General features: G+C 42.8%; 1 protein-coding gene across 16 annotated transcripts in view; it reads left to right on the plus strand.

The window, feature by feature from the left end:
• DIS3L2 (DIS3 like 3'-5' exoribonuclease 2) overlaps positions 1-21,892 on the plus strand; it is a 360,467-nt gene that overhangs the window by 102,482 nt on the left and 236,093 nt on the right. For 7 of the 16 annotated variants that reach the window (XR_014828689.1, XM_021074519.2, XM_021074518.2 and 4 more), the window contains 2 exons: positions 16,293-16,527; positions 17,582-17,674. The exons of 3 other annotated variants lie outside the window; for them this stretch is intronic. Coding sequence is in view for 10 of the 13 variants with exons in the window: in XM_021074519.2 (XP_020930178.2) it covers positions 16,293-16,527; positions 17,582-17,674 (328 nt within the window). In the remaining 3 variants the exon portion in view is untranslated. 16 annotated transcript variants of the gene reach the window in all.

Raw genomic sequence — 21,892 nt, forward strand, 5'->3', positions numbered from 1 at the left:
CTTGGCTATTGTGAATAGTGCTGCAGTGAACATACGGGTGCATGTGTCTTTTTCAAGGAGAGTTTTATCCAGATAGATGCCCAAGAGTGGGATTGCTGGGTCACATAGCAGTTCTCTGTATAGTTTTCTGAGGTACCTCCGTACTGTTCTCCATAGTGGTTGTACCAGCTTGCATTCCCACCACCAGTGCAGGAGGGTTCCCTTTTCTCCACACCCCTTCCAGTGCTTGTTATTTGTGGACTTCTTCATGATGGCCATTCTGACTGGTGTGAGGTGGTACCTCATGGTAGTTTTAATTTGCATTTCTCTAATAATCAGGGATGTTGAGCATTTTTTCATGTGCTTGTTGGCCATCTGTATATCTTCCCTGGAGAATGGTCTCTTCAGGTCTTTTGGCCATTTTTCCATTGGGTGGTTGGCTTTTTTGGTGTTGAGTTGTATAAGTTGCTTGTATATTTTAGAGATTAGGCCCTTGTCGGTTGCATCATTTGAAACTATTTTCTCCCATTCTGTAAGTTGTCTTTTTGTTTTCTTTTTGGTTTCCTTTACTGTGCAAAAGCTTGTCATTCATGATAAAAACCCTTACCAAAGTGGGCATAGAGGGAACATTCCCTAACATAATTAAAGCCATTTATGACAAACCCACAGAAGATATAATACTCAATGGAGAAAAATTGAAAGCCTTCCCACTAAAATCTGGAATAAGACAGGGATGCCCACTCTCACTGCTGTTTTTCAACATGGTTTTGGAAGTCCTAGCCCCAGCAGTCAGACAAACAAAAGAAGTAAAAGGCATCCAAGTAGGAAGAGAAGAGATAAAACTGTCACTGTACGCAGATGACAAGATACTATATATAGAAAACCCCAAGGACTCAACCCCAAAACTACTTGAACTGATCAACAAATTCAGCAAAGTAGCAGGATATAAAATTAACATTCAGAAAAAAAATGTAATTGTAATGTATACATGTAAGGATAACCTGACCCCCTTGCTGTACAGTGGGAAAATAAAAAAATTAAAAAAAAAAGAAAGAAACCAGTTGCATTTCTATATACTAACAATGAAATTTTAGAAAAGGAATATAAAAATACAATACCCTCTAAAATTGCACCCCCAAAAATCAAATACCTGGGTATACACCTGACCAAAGAGGTGAAAGACTTATATGCCAAGAACTATGAAACATTAATCAAAAAAATTAAAGAAGGTATAAAGAAATGGAATGATATTCCATGCTCCTGGGTTGGAAAAATTAATATTGTAAAAATGGCCATACTCCCCAAAGCGATCTACAGATTCAATGCAATCCCTATCAAATTACCCATGACATTTTTCACAGAACTAGAACAAACAATCCAAACATTTATATGGCGCAACAAAAGACCCAGAATTGCCAAAGCAATCCTGAGAAACAAAAACCAAGCAGGAGGCATAACTCTCCCAGACTTCAGGCAATATTACAAAGCCACAGTCATCAAGACAGTGTGGTACTGGTACCAAAACAGACATACAGACCAATGGAACAGAATAGAGAACCCAGAAATAAACCCAGATACCTATGGTCAATTAATCTTTGACAAGGGAGGCAAGAACATAAAATGGGAAAAGGACAGTCTATTCAGCAAGCATTGCTGGGAAACCTGGGCAGCTGCATGCAAAGCAATGAAACTAGAACACACCCTCACACCACGCACAAAAATAAACTCAAAATGGCAGAAAGACTTAAATATAAGACACCATCAAGCTCCTCGAAGAGAATATAGGCAAAACATTCTCTGACATCAACCTTACAAATGTTGTCTCTGGTCAGTCTCCCAAAGCAACAGAAATTAAGGCAAAAACAAACTGATGGGACCTAATCAAGCCTTTTTTCTTGAATTTGACTTTGTGTGGTGTTAACGTAGCTACTCCAGTGTTTAAGATGGGGAGTGATGGTGAACATCTCTAAGATGGTATGGGAGTGTTGTAGTACTGGGGGGCAGTGAAAGAGTGGGGAGTAGTTACTACCAATGAGGAAAGCCCTTAAGGGAAGAAACAGTATTCAAAGCAGAGGTACTCTGTCTGTAGTTTGAGGTGGGAAGAGGAAAGGATGGTTGCAGACACACGTAGATTTTTTTAGGGTTGGCCATACCTTACATCTATTTTAAAAATCTAGCAATAGGTGCAGAGTTCACAGTGTGCCAGCAACCACTAGTCAAATGTGGCTTTGGTTTTTATTATCAGTACATGAGTGTGGTGGTTCAAGTGTTGGCTGACTTTTCCGATAATTGTGGTTAATCTGTTTCTAGTAAATTGACTGTATGGACAGGAACATCCTTAGGCTCTGGGACTCTGGCCCTTATGTCAATGTCCTTAATATCCCTTGCTCCGAAAACTTTTCATTGTACACTGTCTGGTTTTCTGAAATGGTCTATAAATTGAGCTTGTTTTTCACTGAGGTCCAGCACATTGATGTGTGACTCAAGAATGTGAAATGCATTTTGCTACAGACGGTGTGATGAAGGAGTCTGAGGTTAGGTGCTGCAGCTACGTCTCTATACCTGTGAAAACCTCAAATACAAATAATCTTCACTTGACACATGCTGTACATCCTTGAGCATGTTGTTTAAGCTTCTTGGGTTATTTTCTTTGCTGAATGATGTTACCGTCTTGCTTTCATTTCATGTCAGCAATTGTTAGGATTCTGAAAGGGGAAATCTTCCCTAAGCCTTGCTTTCCCTGCTTTGCTTCTGTCCAGCTTCTTGCCTGACTCTTCTTCTGTTTCAGAACTTGGTGTGATAGTCGGCCAGATTCTCTTCCCTACCTTTCTGCTCATTTCTGGTATCAACATATTTAATCCCTCACTGTGGAGATGCCTCTAGTTGGATTCTGCTCTGTTCTGTCAACTCTGTCTCTCTCCTCTAAGGGGAAACATACCTGCTTCTTACTTTCCTTGGCGGCCGGGTAGAGAGGCTTGGTGGAATCCGGGTGACGTTGTGTTTGGTTCGTTTCCTGTGGTGGCCGTACAGAAAGGAGAGAGGCTGCGTCTTACAGGACACCCATAATTCTGTGCCACGTCCTGTAACCTCTCAGGAGCAGCGTCCAGAGATCCTAAAGCCAGACTTGCCTGACTTCTGCAGGCTTCCTCTCCTGCAGTCCAGGCCTGGGCTGCACAGTGGACGGCTCCTTGGCAGATACAGCTTGCTTCTCCAAGAGACCTTTTTCCTCTTTTTCTTAAAAAATTTTTTTAAAAATTGAACTTTTGAAAAAGGGAGTTATATAGTTTTCCTTACGATACTCACAGAGAAATAGAAAGAGGGAAACAGATCCTGCCGTTCTTAGTTGTTAGAAACCCATTTTTGACTTGGTGTGGTCTAAGCCAAGAAAGAGTTTGCAGTGGCCTTTGCATGGTGTTTAATGGAAGGAATTGGCAGATAAGATTAAAAGGATCCACAAAGTTTAGTGCACATTGAGAAGATCAAGGTCTTTGGATGATAAGCCAAAGAACGGAGAGTCAGCTTGTCTAAGAAAGAGACTTCTGTGAAAAATTTTGAGTGAAAAGGTAGCTTAATCAGATTTTTTTATTTCTGGAAGTTTGTACGATGGTGGCCCTGAGGTGGCACCAGGGAATTTGTGGAAACATAAGAGCTCTTGTAAAAGGAAAGCGAAGCTTTGGTGAAGCAGTGTGTTTGGCAGTAGAGACAGTCAGATGTGGTGGTGAGGTTTTGAGTTTGAAGGCCCTGGAAGGAAGTGTAGTATTGTTGATAAAAAAAAAAAAAAAAGAGAGAGAACAGGAAGGGGAAGTGCTTTGAGGGGGAAGGGCTAGGGTGGTTTTTGCACATTAAAGTGGATTTATGTAGGGAAGATTATGTTAGGTACAATATTAAGTATTGGGATTGTAACAGCGACCAAACAGGCAAAAAAGTCCCTGCTTTCATAGAGCTCACATTTCACTGGGAAGGACATAATAATGTAAATAAAGTACTATGCTCAACAGTGGTACATACTGAAGAGGAAAAATCGGTACAGTAAGGAAGAGAGAGGTGAACTGGGGGTGGGCGTGGGGGTGGGGTTTTAAATCAGATGACCGAAGGAGCTATTGTTGAGAAAGTGACTGTGAGTAAGACCTGAAGGAAGTGGGGGAGCCATCCTTGTGAGGACCTTGGGGCGTAGTAAATACATGCCTCGTGTGTTCGAGGAGAGTAGCTGGAGAGGAAGGCAGAGGGGCCATGGGGTGGGGGAGAGGTCAGGTAGGGCCTGGGCATCCATCAGGATTTGGGTTTTAGCTCTGATGGAGGGAGAAAGCCGTGGAGGATTTAGAGCAGAGGATTGATGTGATACGACCTAACCTTTCATGGGCTCACTCTGACTGCTGTGTTGGGATTAGACTGAAAGTGGGCAAGAGTAGGAGCAGGGAGACCCCCTGAAGAGGTCTTGCCTGTATCCTGGTGGGAGATGACGAAACCTGAACCAGGGCGGTGTCCACGGTGGCAGTGAAGGTGGAGCTGATAGGATGAGCTGGGAGGATGTGATGATGAGAGGCGGGGTAGGGAGGGCGGAGATGGAGAGAGGGAGCAAGACTGGTCCCTTGATAACAAGGTTTTTGGCCTGAGTAGCTAGAAGAATGGCGGTGGTTTGTTCTACTCCTGTGAACTGAAGGAAAGGTGCTTTCGGATTAACTGCTCGAGGCAAACGGAGTCCCCAGTCAACATCTGTACCTTTAAGAAGGCTAGTGTGTCTTCAGAATGATAGGATCCATGTCATGTTTTAAAATGGAAGAAGCGTATTGGCAAGCCTCGTCCAGAACTCCCTGTGGAAATATCAATTGCTTTTCTTGGCTCTGAGGTGTTTCCTGAACAGTGTATTATATTTTGTCCCAAGTGTGCCATTAAGGGATTTGAAAGTTTGTTAAAACATGTGTGGCAAGTGAGTGCTGTCACTTAAGCTCAGCCAGAGGAGCCAAGAAACGAAAACCAGCCCCTAGGTGGACTTGGTGCCACGCATTAGCTCTGAATCAGAGGCTCAGGTAGAGGGGGTGGGTGGGGCGTCATCTCCTGCCCTCGGCTGGCACTGGCGTGAACCACCTTTCAGCACAAAGTGCCCGTGGACACAGGCAGGTGTAAATCTTTTGGGAGAAGTTCCCTTTTACCAAGTTGATAGTAACCCCCTGCCCCAGGGGAAGGTTATAGAACTTACTCTCTTGGAACAATTCCCCGGTGCTAATACGGACGTGCTCTTTTTATGAGATTTAAAATAGCACTTTTCAAAGACGGCTTTATGTTCAGGAAGAGTTTTTCTGTATCAGTACACAGGGGACTGTGAAATGTTTCCTACTTGGAGTTTGGGTAAGGCACCGTGATGGAAATGTTACTGGCATTTTTATTTAGGATTCCATTTAAATTGGTTACAGAAACTCTTTCTGTTGCTCCCCCATTTTGAAATAATTGTATTAATTATATATATATTTTTTAATTAAAAACTTTTTTTTTTGTCTTTTTGCCATTTTCTTGGGCCGCTCTTGCGGCATATGCAGGTTCCCAGGCTAGGGGTTGAATTGGAGCTGTAGCCGCTGGCCTACACCACAGCCACAGCCACAGCAACGCGGGATCTGAGCCACGTCTGCAACCTACACCACAGCTCACAGCAACGATGGATCCTTAACCCACTGAGCAAGGCCGGGGATTGGACCGCAACCTCGTGGTTCCTAGTCGGATTCGTTAACCACTGAGCTACGGGAACTCCTGAAATAATTATATTAATTTTAAAAGGAGGGGAAAGAAAAATCTAATCAGTACCAATTTTGAAGTGAATGGGTTTCTCAGTTTCTTGATTCTGGTGAGTTTGAGTTGCTCCCTGTAGTTGGTCTAATTTACAGCTCAGTGTAGACTTTCTGCCCCCCCCCCCCGCCCCCCGGCCAAGGGCCAGATTGGTTCTTCACACTTTGGGGGAATCAGCTTCCTTGGAAACTGTGCTCACATTTATCTTTCTCTTTATCCAGGCGTTCATGATTTTTCTTGCTAAAACTCTTGTTTTCAAATTGGTAGCAGTGAACTTTATGGTTCCATTTGGGTTTATACTGAAGCTGGAGTTAAAGTTTAGATATGAAGGCCTAGAATTATTTTAGAAAAATGCATTTATTTAATGTCTTCCAGTTTTATTCATTTGCATGTGTATTTATATTTGCTTCTTATGGTGATAGTTTCAACTCTGATAAAACAACTGGTGACTCTTCCCTGGTTTCCAGCTGGTGTATTAATGTCGGGTAGAGCAGTATCACATGGTCCCGGGTGGACAAGCATCTGAATTTAGCTGCCTCTTGCTGAGGCGGAATAGTCACTCAGGTCCTCAGTGGAGGAGCATGGGCGTCGCTGCATGCTTTGATAGGCCTTTGATTAACATTTGTGGCTCAAGGGCTCCAGGGAGTAACACCCCACAGACCTTGTGTACTACAGGGGGTGTGCCTACACCCAGATGGACATTAATCCCTAACCCCTGTGACTCAGTTTACGGGAAGAGAAGGGCGAAGACACCATGAGACCTACGGGACATTTCCACCCCTAAGACCCCTGTTGGACAAGGACGGATAGAGGTAACTGGGCAAGGCCAAGAGGAGAAAACCACATCTTTTTGGACCCCTCGTTGGTACCCCCCATCTTTAATCGATAAAAACCCCTAGAGGACAGTGGAGGGAGGGAAGGGCTCTTCTCCCCACTCCCAGCAGCCCTGGGAGCTACTTGTTTTCCTGTGATAAAGACGCTGCGTGCTTGCTGCCTGTGTGTTCGAGGAGTTCATTCTTCAGCTGTGCGGACAAGAACCGGATTCCGGTAACATCTTTCCGGCATCATTGCTGCTTGGTAGTTATTTATTTCTTGTAATTTTTTTTTTTTTAAGAATGCTTCTTTGACAGCCGATTCAAGTCTTTCTCATCCTATTCAGAAGAAGAGAAAAGGAAACCAATATTTATTGAACATGTTTTATATGACAGGCATTTTGGGAGCCTCTGGGGAATATAAAAAAATGAATGTGGCATGGTTTACTTGCGGATGGAAGAGAAAAATACGCAAACAAATCAATGGAATAGAGCCTGATCAACAAACCTTATGGTGAAAGAACAGTTAAGGAATAGCCGTGGAACAAAGAAAGGAAAGAACATTTCTTAAGAGATGGGGGAGATTAGTCAGAGAAGCTTTCAAGGGCTGGATCTTGAATTTTGATTGAGCATTTGCCAGGCAGACAGAAGACGCACTGGGTGTTAGTGATGGGAGATGTATGTGAAAGCTCACTCTGAATCTGCTGGCAGGAAATCTTGCATCGGACTGTCCAGGTCCAGGAGCACTGGACTTAGTTAGAGCTCTAGATCTGTGTGCCTGTCGCTGCGCTGCCGTTGAGAAGCTATGGGATTGCGACCTGTCTGAACCTGTTTTTTTTTTTCCTCTGTGAGATGGAAATAACTATTTTCCTGGGTATCACCCAGGGTCCTGGTGGGGCTCAAATTAGTTAATGAGTGTAAAGCACAGAGGAGGTTGTGCAGTATGAATGTGAAGAGTGATGATAAGTGCCGTAGGGCTTAACGTGTTCATAGTTTTGTTTAAATACGCTCTGTTTCACGGACTCCTGTTTCTTGTGGCACTCCATTTGGGTCTTCTCAGGGCTGTATTTTCAGCTTCCCTTTTCAGAGAATCTTGACCTTTGCTGACCCCGCGGGGTTGACTCCCTCATCTGGACGTCTGTCCTCCAGGACACTCTGCTGTCATCCCCTGACCTGCATTTCCAGCTGCCACCTGGATGTTCCTCATCACCTTGGACTTGCCGGGTCTAAAGACCAAATCTGAAGCTGTTCAGAAACACTCACTAAGCTCCTGTCTATGTTACAGGCACCTGTGCTGAGACCTTTTCATGTATTATCTCAGTTCCACAATAAGCAAAGGATGTTGGATGCTCCTGTCCCCATTTGAAAGGTAGTGAAACTGAGATTCAAATAACTTGGCCAATGCGGTACAGCTAGTCAGCAGCAGAGCCATGACGCAAACCCGGCTGTGTTGACTACGGTTCCTGCTCTTAACCACTTTTCCCTGCTTTCCTACTTTGTTAATTTTACAGTAAAGACCAGATGCATTGACTTAGCATTCAGGGCTCTTCACGTCTGCTTAGTCATCTTCCTTTCTCATTCTTGTTGCACATTTTCACTACAACTTGCCTTTCCTAAAGGAAAATTCACATTTTCTTATCTCCTTGCTTTTGCGTATTTGTCCTTTTGTGTTCACCTGTCAAAGTCCTGAGGGAGGCAGGGCAATGTCGTGGACCAAGCCAGGGCTGGAATTGAGTCGATGTGTCTTCTGCTTTCCATCACAATTTTTTTTTTGTCTTTTTAGGGCCGCACCCGAGGTATATGGAGGTTCCCAGGCTAGGGGTCAAATCAGATCTGTAGTCCCCAGCCTACACCACAGCCACAACGATGCCAGATCTGAGCTGCGTCTGTGACCTGCACCATAGCTCACAGCCTCGCGCCCCTTAACCCCACTGAGCGAGGCCAGGGATCAAACCCGCGACCTCATGGACACTGGTCAGATTCGCGTCTGCTGAGCCATGACGGGAACTCCTCCATCACAGTTTTGGTCTGTCTTACAAAGGGCTGGACCAGTTTACATTCATCTCAGCAATGTATTTCTATAAATACTAACATGTAGTATTGTCAGATTTTTTTAGTTTCTGCCCATCTGTGGGTGTGTAGTGATATCTCACTGTGGTTTTAATTTGCATTTCTCCAGTGACTAATGAGGCTGAGCACTTTTCCATCTTTATTGGCCATTTGGTGATGAAGATTCACTTTTTTGTTAAGTGCCTTTAAACCCTTTCCCTATTTCTCTATAGGATTGTCATTCATTAATCTGTAGGAGTTCTTTACATAGTCTGGATATGAGCATTTCTCTGGCTTATCTTTTTAAATTTATTTTACATCATTTTAGGATAAAAGAAGAAATTTAATTTTAACGGAATTACATTTATCACTATTTTCTTTTACGACAGTGCTTTTTGGTTCTATTTAAAATTTATTTCCCTATATGTTTTCTTAAAGTGTTATTTTCTAACATTCTGCCAGCCTTTTTGAGTCGTGACTTCCTTAGCCGTTTTCCGATCACATTATTGCTTGGTGTCTCCGATTTCTCAAGCGTTCTTGTCTTCAAAGCAGGGGTATTCTATAAGGCATTTTGCCATTCCTTTGCTAACACTGGGCTTAGGTTCTCCTTAAAATACAGAAGCCATTCTGCATCCACCCCCTTTTCCAAAAAATGTATCTCTTGCTCTCTGTGTCTCTGAACTCAACATTCTAGGCTTAGGCCTATTCCTTTCTGTCACAAGCTTCTAATAGCCTCCTCTCAATTTCATCCTTTATGGTTTTCAGGGTGCCTCCCAGGTACCACCAAAGAGGCAAGATTACTGCTCTCCATCCCCCTGAGACTGCAGTCTGATGGAGGAGGGGGCTTGCCTTTTCTTCTCGTCACACTCTATCACCCAGTTTTGCCTTCTGAAAGGAGACAAAAGGTAGATTACAGATTATCCATGGTGAAACTAACTGCAGGGTATATCTGACACACATTTCTGTTGTGTGTGCGTGTATGTGTGTATTTGTACTTGTGTTTGAGGAGGGGAGTGGTTCAAGGAAATTAAAGTTAATAAGTATTGGATTGTGCTATTTCTTGAGTATTTTTAGTACCTGCAAGTGACACTTGTACTTCATATCAGTACGCACCAGTTGACATCTGCCTATATTTTCACTTTTATTTTTATTAGCAGGGCCTGTGTGGTGCTCATCCTCTCCCATGCATGGAACAAGACTGAGAGTGAGAAAGTTCTGTATTTTCTTCCCTCACTACTCCGTTTTTGTCGCGTCCTCCAGAGACTAGACTAAGTCTCTAAGGGAGAAGTAATCCCAGCTGTAGCATGCACGCGGAATAGCAAGTGCAGTCAGCTGCCTCACCCTCTCAGGTCTGTGGAGGAAACCAGAGGAATTGTAAAAGTCCTCAGTTAACCATTTTCCTGAGGCCCCCTCCTTTCACTAGGAGCCCAGAGCTCTCCAAAATATTGATCAACCTGAACTGGTAGCCTGCAGCAACCGACTTGCTACTCTCCTTACCGGTATATTCTTAAAGAGTATTTTCTACCTACTCGTAGATGTGCATTTTTTCTGTAGAGGAAGGGTTTATGGTATTCACCTGATTCTCAGAGGGATCTGCTAAACTTCAAAACTGACAACCACCAACCCAGACTTTTCAACGTTTTCAAGGTCAATCCCACAGAGGAAGGCCTCTTATTTTACAGATCCAAGGAAAACTGGACTACTACTTTCCAACCCACATAATCTTGTATTTGGAAACTGTTTCTGAAAGCTCTCTTGCACCTTATAGTCTTTCATATTCCTTTTTTCATTTCTCTACACTTTTCTCCACCTGTTTATTCATCAGATGTTGAGCACCTACATTGATTATGCGAGTTGCTTTATTATATGCAAAGATATATAACTGGTGAGTAGATAGTCTTAACAGATGAGATAAATCACATGTGTAAGGAATACTGGTGTAATGAAAACAGTGAGAAGTGCCGTAAAAGAGGTACTTATAAAATGCACCCCAGTGTTCACTGCAGCACTATGTATAGCAGCCAAGATGTGGAAGCAACCTAAGTGTCCACTGACAGAGGAACAGATAAATAAGGTGTTGGTATACACACACACACGCACACACACACACACACACACACTGGAATATTACTCAGCTATGAAAAGAATGAAGTAATGCTATTTTGCAGCAACGTGGATGGACCTCGAGATTATCGTACTGAGTGAAGTAATTCAGACAGAGAAAGACAAATATCATACGATATCACTTACATATGGAATCTAATAGAAATGATATGAAGGAACTTATAAAACAGAAACAAACTTACAGATTTCAAAACCAATCTTATGGTTACCCATAGGTGAAACCGTTGTGGGGAGAGAGGAATTGGGAGAGTGGGAGGGATATATACACACTGCCATATAAATGAGATGATTAACAGGAACCTACTGTATGGCATAGAAAAATCTACTCAGTAGTTTGTAATAGCCTATGTGGGGAAAAAAAGAATGGATATGTTTATATGTATGACTGATTTGTTTGCTGTATACCTGAAACTAATACATTGTGAGTCAACTATACTCTGATAATTTTTTTTTTAGCTTGCTTTGGAACTTTAGAAAAGGAAGAAATGACTCTCACCTGAGGCAGGTAGCAGGGCATGAGGAGGAACTGAGAAGACTGTGGTGGATTCTGGGTTGCAGAAAATCCAAGCCATTTGGACCAGGTCTTGAGAGATGGGTAGATTTTAGATGTGTGGCGATGTTAAATGCAGTCTGCCCTCGCTGGTTCTTTCTTCATGCAAATGAGACTTGAGCATATCTAATGTGTCAGGCCCAGCTGTGGTCATTTCATGGAGTTTTCATTTATCAGAGATCCTAATTAATTGCTGTTCCTGCAGTCATTCAGCATGTATTTGAGTGGCTACTAAATGCTGTTCCCAACTCTTGGAATATAGCAGTGGATACAATAGCCTCTGTGCTCACGAAATGTACATCCTAGTTGGGAGACAGACAGTATGTAGAGTATGTAGGTGAGACAGTGCTAAGTGCAGTGATGAAAAATAAGGCAGGGAAAGAGGGCAGCATACTGACAGTGAGGCGGGGCTGTTTTAGTGAATATGATCAGGAAAGGCCTCTGAGAGGAGGGTATTTGAGCAGAGACCTAAACAGAATGAAGAGAACAATCCCTGTGAGTAGCTGGGCCAAGAGTTTTCCAAGTAGGAGGAATAGCAAATGTAAAAATCTCAAGATGGAAGATTTGAGAATTCTAGCAATAGCAAGAAGATCTCTAGGATTGGAGTGTGATTTGCAAAGGAAGAAGCTGTAGAAAATGAGAATGGAAAAATTCATGTGGGCCACATCTGACAAGACCTTGTGCCATGGTGATGGAAGGATGCTGGGAAGCTGTTGGGAGAATGCTGTGATCTGATTTGTTTTAAAAGATCACTGTAGCTCTTTTGGTCCAAAGTGGAAATCGGGGGGCCAGTTATTGCAGTGGTTCTACAAGGAGATAAAGGTTGCTTGGATTTATATACTAAAAGTGGAAATGGCAAGAAGATATATTTCAAAGGCAGGCCCAGTGGGCTGTCTTGATGGATTGAATGAGGAGTGTGAGAGGGAGGGAGTCAAAGTTCCATCTGCTGACGGGGGCAGTTCTGGGAGAGGAGTGGGTTCTTGTAGGGACCAAGGATTCTCTTGTTTAAGGAGTCACCTGACATCCAGGTGAAGATGTCAGGTAGCCGCCTGGATATGAGTCTGCAGTTCAGAGGAGAGGTTGAGGCTAAGCAGTTAATTTTTGGAACTAATAGAGTATGGAGAGATTTAAAGCCACACGACTGGATGGAATCACCTAGGGAGTGAGTGTAAATGGATCCTCTCCCTAGTGGTGCTTAACGTCCTCCTCAGACTCACGCTCGATTTAAGGGGAAGATACTTCATAGATGGTTCTTGTACTCCCTAATTATAGCGCATTGGGAAGCACTTTGGTTCTTTCTCTCTTTATGATGTTTATTTATACTGATCAGTGGGTTCAGTTATTGCCGCTCTGACCCATCTGTTACAAAAACTCCACCCCGATCAGCATTTAGCAACCACTGATGATTGTTTTCGGACTCCATTTTTCCAAGGCTGGCGGGATGGTGATAATGAACGTTTTTCCTTCCTTCTTAATTAGCCAAAGCTCTTCTGTAAAGAAGAACCATATCAGCCGTTTGGTTAACCAGAGGTATAGTGTTTCCAGGCAAGGTAGGATTTTCTGAGGTTGACCAGAGAGAGCCCTTCCGTAATGATTCCTGAGTCCTTTAGGTGAGACCCTAGGAGCCTGTGATCGCTTCCTTGTGTTTGCCATGTGACAAGCTGTTCCAGGTCCCTTGTCCATTTCCTTTTAGAAACTTTAGCCGTTTATCTAAGGAGCTCCACAGCCCTCACTCTTAACCAGTGGGTGATGTGGAGGGTTTAGAATATGCCTTTAGATTCTGTGATCCTGAGATGATCTTTTCTCCTCGTAACATTTATTCTATTCTCGTGTGTACGCCGATCACACAAATACAAGGAAAACACTTGTAAAATGCTGTCTATTAATTTATGTTTTAGTTATAGTTTTGAATGACCTGATTTATGCATTATATTCTGCTGCCTTACAATATTTTCTGCTTTAGTAACTCAAAAGTGAATTTAGTGCCTAAGACAGTAATTCTTTTTCTTAGTATAAAATTTTTGTTTATTTACTTATTTATTCTTTATCATTTATTTATATATATATATTTTTTCTACTGTACAGCATGGTGACCCAGTTACATTTACATGTATACATTCTTTTTTCTCACATTATCATGCTCCATCATAAGTGACTAGACAGAGTTCCCAGTGCTACACAGCCAGATCCCATTGCTAATGCATCCCAAAGGCAACATTCTGCATCTATTTACCCCAGGCTCCCAGTCCCTCCCACTTCCTCCCCTTCCCCTTTAGCAGCCACAAGTCTATTCTCCAAGTCCATGATTTTCTTTTCTGTGGAAAGGTTCATTTGTGCCTTATATTAGATTCCAGATATCAGTGATATCATATGGTATTCGTCTTTCTCTTTCTGACTTACTTCACTCAGGATTGAGAGTCTCTAGTTTTAGCCATGTGGCTGCAAATGGCATTATGTCGTTCTTTTTTATGAATGAATAGTATTCCATTGTGTGTATATACCACATATTCTGAATCCAGTCATCTCTCAGTGGACATTTGGGTTGTTTCCATGTCTTGGCTATTGTGAATAGTGCTGCAGTGAACATGCGGGTGCATGTGTCTTTTTTAAGGAAAGTTTTGTCCAGGTAGATGCCCAAGAGTGGGATTGCTGGGTCATATGGTAGTTCTATGCATAGATTTCTAAGGTACCTCCACACTGTTCTCTATAGTGGTTGTACCAGCTTGCATTCCCACCACCAGTGCAGGAGGGTTCCCTTTTTTCCACACCCCCTCCAGCGCTTGTTATTTGTGGACTTCATGATGGCCATTCTGACTGGTGTGAGGTGGTACCTCATGGTAGTTTTGATTTGCATTTCTCTAATAATCAGGGATGTTGAGCATTGTTTCATGTGCTTGTTGGCCATCTGTATATCTTCCCTGGAGAATGGTCTCTTCAGGTCTTTTGGCCATTTTTCCATTGGGTGGTTGGCTTTTTTGCTGTTGAGTTGTATAAGTTGCTTGTATATTTTAGAGATTAGGCCCTTGTCGGTTGCATCATTTGAAACTATTTTCTACCATTCTATAGGTTGCCTTTTTTTTTTTTTTTAATGGATTCCTTTGCTGTGCAAAAGCTTGTCAGTTTGATTAGGTCTGATGGGCTTATTTTTGCTTTTATTTCTGTTGCCTTGAGAATATATTCTTAGAGTCTATATTCTGATTTTTTAAATATCTTTATAGTATTTTTCTTTGATATTCCTGATGGATATGATAATATTCATTGAGGGCAGTCATGTTCATTGGAATCTGTGACGTTATAATGCTTTGGGAAAGACTTCTTTTAATAACTTTTTCTGCCTTGTGTAAAATGAAGATCTTCCATTAAGCATGGTCTTTGTGTGATCTCATTTGGACATTAATCTGGCTTGTCGAAAGCAGGCGTCTAGCTTGAAACCGTAAGAGTAAATTCAGAAAAGTATTAGATCTCTCATGTTTAAACACATGCCTAATAAACTACTGGAAGCTCATTCAGTTCATTCAGTCTCTGCTCAAGTGTTGCTTCCTCCAGGAGGTGTCCTCTGTAACCACCCTGCTGCTGTACTAGCCTCGCTCTCCAGTAACCAGCATTTCCATAGTATATCTCTTTTCACTATTAGACTTTTGTGTATCCTGCTGTATCCTTGCCGTCTAGAACAGTGCCTGGCACGAGAACGGTACCCCGTGATGATCTGTTGAATGAGGAAGTTGTTCTCCACCTGTCTCCCCACCAGCATGTAGGCCTCATGAGGGTGCCTGGCACGAGGTTGGCCTTCCAACATTTGTTTGAGAGAACGCAATGAATGTGGTACCAATAGTGATCAAATTCGTAGATAAGAATTCACATGTAGCGGTGTACGTGCACACACACACGCACTCCCACGTGTGATCACATCTTGACTACATGTTTAAATTTCACATCGATTTCTTATCCAAAAGTAGACTGTTAAAAGAATGTGGTGTTCTAAGAAACATCTAGAACTGCGGAATCTGCTGTCTTTTTTACTAATGTAGATGGGCAGGTTTTCATGTCACGTTTTTTTTTCAGTGATGAAATAACTGTGCCCGTAGAAATCAGAGAGTATGAATGTCATGTGACTAACTCCTTGAATGGATGAGTAGCTGGATGCTTTTCTCCTATTTGCTTCATGTTTTTCAATTGAAAAAGTTTGACATATTGTATAATGCTTCGTTCTTATTTCTGGTGTAGATGTCTATCATTTGTGTGCTTTCTCTACTGATTTCGGGCCTCAAAATGGAGAATTAAGGGTTTGTATTTTTATAAGAACATTTTATAAGCATATTTCCACTTAATTTTGTTTTTCCTGTTTCATTTTATATTCTTGTAGTTTCATTTGGGAGTGCTGTGACGTACTATGTTGAGTTTTTATCATTTCCCAACATACTAGTTGGTCCCAACGTACTGGATGAACCCTTAAGAAGCAGCATGGTGCTTCTGGTACTCAGGGCCTTTCAGGGAGAGAGGCTGAAAGTGTGTATCAGGAATATGAGAAGCTGGAGTTCCCACTGTGGCACAGTGGGTTATGAATCCGACTGCAGTGGCTCAGGCCTCTGGGGAGGTCCACGTTCAATCCCTAGCCCAGTGCAGTGGATTAAAGGATCTGGCGTTGCTGTGGTGTAGGCTGCAGCTGTGGCTTGGATTCAGTCTCCGGCCCAGGAACTTCCATATGCCACGGGTGTGGCCATAAAATTTAAAAAGAAAGAAAAGGAAAGAGAAGAAAAATGAGAAGTGGATATAGCATTAATCTTGGGCCTCTTGAAAGGCTGAGTGCCAGGCTGGCACTGCTAGATCATCAGGCAGGCTGTGCATGCGGAAAATAAAGATTATTTTTCAGACTACATGGTGAGTATCCAGTCCTTCTGAATGTGCAGTTTCTTCCTTAGGAAAAAAAGTGAAAAAAGAAAAATCTGCACTTTTCCTTTTTTCCCTCCAGTGATTTTGCAGAACTTTTCTATTTTCTTCAGGTAATTAAACCAGAGAGCAATGACAAAGAAACAGAAGGGGCCTATGAATCAGATCTCCCCGAGGAGCTCTGTGGAAGCCATCTCCTGCAGCAGTCTCTGAAAGCCTGTAATGACAGTCCTGATGTCATTATAGAGGCTCAGTTTGATGACAGTGACTCAGAAGATGGACATGGCAACACACCAAATTCCCTGGTTGATGGTGTTAAGAAACTCTCAGTTTGTGTTCATGAAAAAGGTGAGTTACTGGGCTGCTCGCTGACATTTTAATAGATTGTTGTGAGTATTGAAATCCTTTCTGTGCTGCAGAATTAATCACACGATACAATTGGTGTCTTCCCCATTTCTAACCCATAACGGCGTTTAGAAAACGAGGCTCTTTCCAGCTGTTGTTTGTAAGGAGGGGATTAAAAGGCTGCTTCTGCTTTGTATGGTCAGTGGTTGCTGCTGTTCTTTCCTAATAGGTTTTGCGTCGTGTTGATAGCTAACCTTGAAATCTCCTGTGATGAGCCCAGTCCTACCCTGTGGTTGATATCAACAGGGTTAAACCAATCTTTAAAATCCTTACCAAAAAAGCACTTTATTTTACCCTGGATTGTGCTTTAATTTTAACGGAGTACATTTTTAAAAAGTATTTCTGTCCTTAGGGGTGTGAATGGATCACCCTAAATTTGATAAGTAGATTATCTTTACAAGTATCTTGATTATAAGCCTTTAAAAAAGCCTGTCTTGTGAGTTTCCCTTGTGGCTCAGTGCTGACAAACCCAACTAGTATCCATGAGGATGCAGGTTCAATACCTGGCCTTGCTCAGTGGGTTAAGGACCCAGTGTTGCTGTGAGCTGTGGTGTAGATTGCAGATGTGGCTTGGATCCCATGTTGCTATGGCTGTAGCACAGGCCAGCAGCTGCAGCTCCATTTCCACTCCTGGCTTGGGAATGTCCACATGCCCCATGGAACTTCCGCATGCCATGGGCTCGCCTCCCCCCACCAAAAAAAAAAAGGCCAGGCTTATTCTCTCTGATCAAAATTTAAGCTGTGGATCTCCTGGATACAGAGAACAGCAAGTCCAAACACATGGGCGAGGAGCTGTGACCAGGGGCCTTACCTGACCGCAATCTGGGAAACTTATGGGAAAGTAGCAGTGAAAATTGGAATCTTTCAATTTATAGATTTCTGAGAGGTTTTATGTGCAGGGAGTATATTTCCCAGCCAAACTGAGTTTTATATATGCTGTGAAATGGAAAAAATTGACCTGGGTAGGTCAACTAGATTATGAGCTTTTTTTTATCAGGAAGAAGTTTCTGGCATATTCCCCATGAAAGCCGAGAAGAAATGCCAGGAGATTTAAGGAGGATGTTCCGCAGACGCCCTGTGATGGGGACTGGTGAGCACACGGTCCTGAGGGAGCTGGAGGCGATCTCGGAAGTGTCGGCAGGCGGATCGCCCTGTGTCTCCGCTGCCGAGGAGCTAGTGACCGGGGCAGTGAGCAGTTTCTCAAAGCTCATGTCGATTTTTGGTGCCAAGTACTACTCACTCGCAAGGACATTCTTACTGCTTCCTCACTGCCCCACCAGGTGTGCAGACCTGAGGGCACCCAGGTTCCTTGTGTTTTTGTGGCCTGCTTAGATAGGTAACTACTGGTTTCACCGGTCAGGGCCCAGCCAGTTCATTTGACTGTTGTTCCTTGCAAATGCAATTCTTCCTATGTTTCTTCTTTCTTCCTTTAGAAACTGTTGGGTACTGTGACCCTCTTCTGTGTATTATCATAGCGGCATCAGTACTGTGAGTCACGGCTTTCTGTGCGAAGAGAGGGAGATAACCAGGACTCTGACGAGCCAAACCCTTCGTCAGCAAGGTCACCATGGGAGAGAGATGCTTGAAGGACAAAGCCAGGGGAAGGAATACTTTAAAACTCACTGGGTATTTGGCCTAAAGCTACTTTGTGGAAACCTCAGTCAGGTGGTTAAACTTGGCAGACCCCAGCAGCCTCTTTCCCCCTGGGCTCCGAGTCGAAGGGATAAGATACTTAAATTGCCCCCTGGTGATTGGGGCCAGCACAAGGGCGAGGACATATTGATGGATGGAAGTGACGGCGGAATTGATGTCTGGGATGGGTACTGCTAACTCACTCTGCCCCTTTTGGGGGGAAGGTCTGATGCAGACCTGCTCTTGACCTGCAGTCTGTGGTGCCTCCTCTCCATCTCTCTTGCGAGGGAGCCCCGTGGAGCGCTCTCCAAGTCTGCCGTGTGCAGTTTGCTTCCTTCCTCGTCGTGCGCTCTCCCCGTCCTCCTGTTATTTATATTGCTTCCTTACTGGCCCTGACTGAGGGAGCAGCCCAGTCCTCCCCTCAGTATCTGGTACCAATTTCTCTTTCCTGTTAGCCTCTAAATAGAGAGTTTGTGAAACCACATGGCTGTTTCTCATTTCTTGCCCTCTTGATATTTAGGAAAATTGCAATTTGCTCTTTTAAAAATCTTGGTGTTTTTTAGGATATTCCAACCAGCTTCTCCTCTCTGGATAATATAAAATCTGGTTACAGTTTGGATGTTAGTACTTTTTGCACTATTTTAAGGGTCTGAAATTTGTTATTGAAACAAACTGTAACCTTAAGAACATCATAAACTTTTCCTAAGACTTCTAGAAAGGTTCTTGGCTTTGTATTATATTTGCAAATGGATTTATTAATCCTAGTTCACACTTGTATGCAAAAGAGTGCTTTTTGTTTGTTTCTGTTTTACTAACAATATTTTTAACTCAAAGCAAACGTTACATATTGCACGTGTGTGTTTTGAATATCCCTCTTTGCCCAGGAAACATATTTTTTTTTAATGATAACTACCAGTTTCCCTGGTCAATAAGCAGATAACCCCGGCTCTCTGCAGCAAGTGCCTGTCCTTGGTCAGAAAAGATGCCCAGAGAAACTCAGAAAAGTTTCTCTGGGCATCTGACACCTACACAGTAGTTTCTTCTAGGAATTCAGCATGGAGCTGCCCCATCCTCAGCCCCTGAGCGAGAAGGGGCGAAAGACCTGGCCCCTGGGCACTAGCATTGGTGTCAGCATAGAAAACTGCCGTCTGTGTTGAGACGGGGGACAACCCAAATAAATACTCTTTGGTATCAAATATTTGAGTAACCATGGCGTGGTTAGCAGACTCTAAAGGATAGGAAACGTCATGACCAAGTGATACAGTAGCTATATATTTTACATCTCTGGGAGTATTTTTTTTTGGTGGGGGGGTCTTTTGAGGGCTGTGCTCGTGACACATGGAGGTTCCCAGGCTAGGGGTTGAATTGGAGCTGTAGCTGCCAGCCTACACCATAGCCACAGCAATGTGTGATCCAAGCTGTGTCTGTTACCTACACCACAGCTCACAGCAATGCCCGATCCTTAACCTACTGAGCTAGGCCAGGGATCGAACCTGCGTCCTCATGGATACTAGTTGGGTTCGTTAACCACTGAGCCACGAAAGGAACTCCACATCTTTGGGAATTTTAAGAACAGTTTGGGCCTGTGAATCTTGGCAGTCATGATGTACTTTGCTGTTCTCTACCTTAGCAGGGTCTGTTGGAGATCTTGTTCAGCATTCTGGTCTGGAGACGAGTGTTTGTCAGGACCCTGGTGACTGAACACGGCTTCGAATGTAGGGTTGGTGGCCTCTTCAATTCTCTCGTCTACCTCTGACCACTTTCAGCTCTTTCTTGAAGGGAGAATCCACGTGGAATCCTTGTTTCCTTCTGAGGATTGAATGGATCTACTCCTCTTCCTCCTGAGCCTGCCCACGTCCACCTCAGGAGTCAGAAAGAGCCCTTGTTTCACACTTAAAATTCTTCTCCTTCCAACTACAGGCCTGTTCAGTGCCTAGGCTTAAGTTCTTTTTCCTTGGGTAAAGAATTATTTCCGGGATTACCCCTTTGGCACAGTGGGTTAAGTATCTGATTGTAGTAGCTCAGGTTGCTGCAGAGACACAGGTTCAATCCCTGGCCTGGAGCAGTGGTTAAGGATCAGGCATTGCCCAACTTGTGATGTAGGTTGCAGCCATGGCTTGGATTCAGTCCCTGGCCTGGGAACTTCCATGTGCTGTGGGCGCAGCCATGAAAAAAGAATGATGATTGTTTTCCTTTGGCCGAGAAAAGCAGATCCATATGACTATTCTCCTGTGATACTTTGGGGTTACGGAAATCCCAAGAACCTTTCTCCTGACTCTCTGGAAACCCTGATTTCTCAGAGCCTTTTTTTTTTTTTTTTTAATTTCCTTGCTGTTTCCACATTCTGAGATCAAATCTTCCCCATCTTTTGTTTCCTAGACTCTCCATATAATATATTGTATAATGATGATTAATACAATAAGAAGAGTTGTGCTTGCTTTAGAAATTATAAAAAAAGAAATTTTATATATGCATGTGTGTGTGTGTTTATATATATGTATATATATATATTTTTCCCTCCTTCTTTCTATGGCTACACCTGTGGGGCATGGAAGTTCCCAGGCCAGGGGCTGCGTCAGAGCTGCAATTACAGCCTACACCACAGCCGTGGCAATACCAGATCCAAGCCACATCTGTGACCTGTGCCACAGCTTGTGGCAATGCTGAATCCTTAACCCACTGAGCAAGGCCAGGGATCGAGCCCACATCCTTACAGAGAGAACGTTGGTTCCTTAACCCATGAGCCACAGTGGGAACTCCAGCTTTAGAAATTATATTAAAAATCGAATATATAGCACTTACCCATCAACCACAATTTTTGGACAACACTTTGTGCCAGTGTTTTAAAATTTCATTTAAAAAAGAGTAAAGCTTTGTTCACACCTATGTTAGAGGGATACAGTGGGTATTTCTGCTTCTCTATTTTTTAGACTGAGTGGGCAATGCAGTCACACCATGTGTGATTCAGGCAGAGACAGATGGTCAGGACCCACAATTTCTAAAACCCAAATCCTGCCCTAGACCAGCCATTCCTCCTTGTGAAGTTGCCAAAAGAAATATATGAACAGAAGATAAAGAAAGACAGAGGAGCAGTTCTTTATTAACTTAAGGCTTTGATAAGGCTTTGACCAAGCCAGAAGGATTTTGCCAGTTTACACTTCACCAGCAATTCATGGGGCTTCTTATACCTTCTTATTCCTGCCAGCTATTAGAATTATCCAGGTTTCTAGTTTTTATAGTCTAGATTAAATTCTCTAAATTGCCTTTTCATATCATTTGCCCATTGTTCCATCAAGGTTACTGTCCTATTGTTGATTTGCAGGAATTTCTTCCCTGGTCTCTATAATAATAATCCCTTTTACCTTTTAGGTATTACAAATATCTTCTCCTATTCTGTCATTTAGTCATTTGTCTATCAACTTTGTGGTGTTTTTTAATTGAACAAAAATTCTTAATTTTAATGTGATAAAATTAATCATATACTTTATGAGCTTTTAGTATTTTCCTTTTCCTAGGTCACATAGTATTTTCCCATGCAATCTTTTGTTAACTCTACAGCTTTGCCTTTTGCTGAACTTAATGTAGCCAATTCTTTTTGTTTTTTTTTTTGTTTTGTCTTTTTAGGGCCACATGCAGCATATGGAGGTTCCCAGGCTAGGGGTCAAATTGGAGCTGT

Source organism: Sus scrofa, chromosome 15 (assembly GCF_054392235.1).
Source record: "Sus scrofa isolate SSC_HxYL_T2T_F1_AM1 chromosome 15, Sscrofa_HxYL_maternal_Yorkshire_Landrace_v2.0, whole genome shotgun sequence".
NCBI classification, from domain to species: Eukaryota; Metazoa; Chordata; class Mammalia; order Artiodactyla; family Suidae; genus Sus; species Sus scrofa.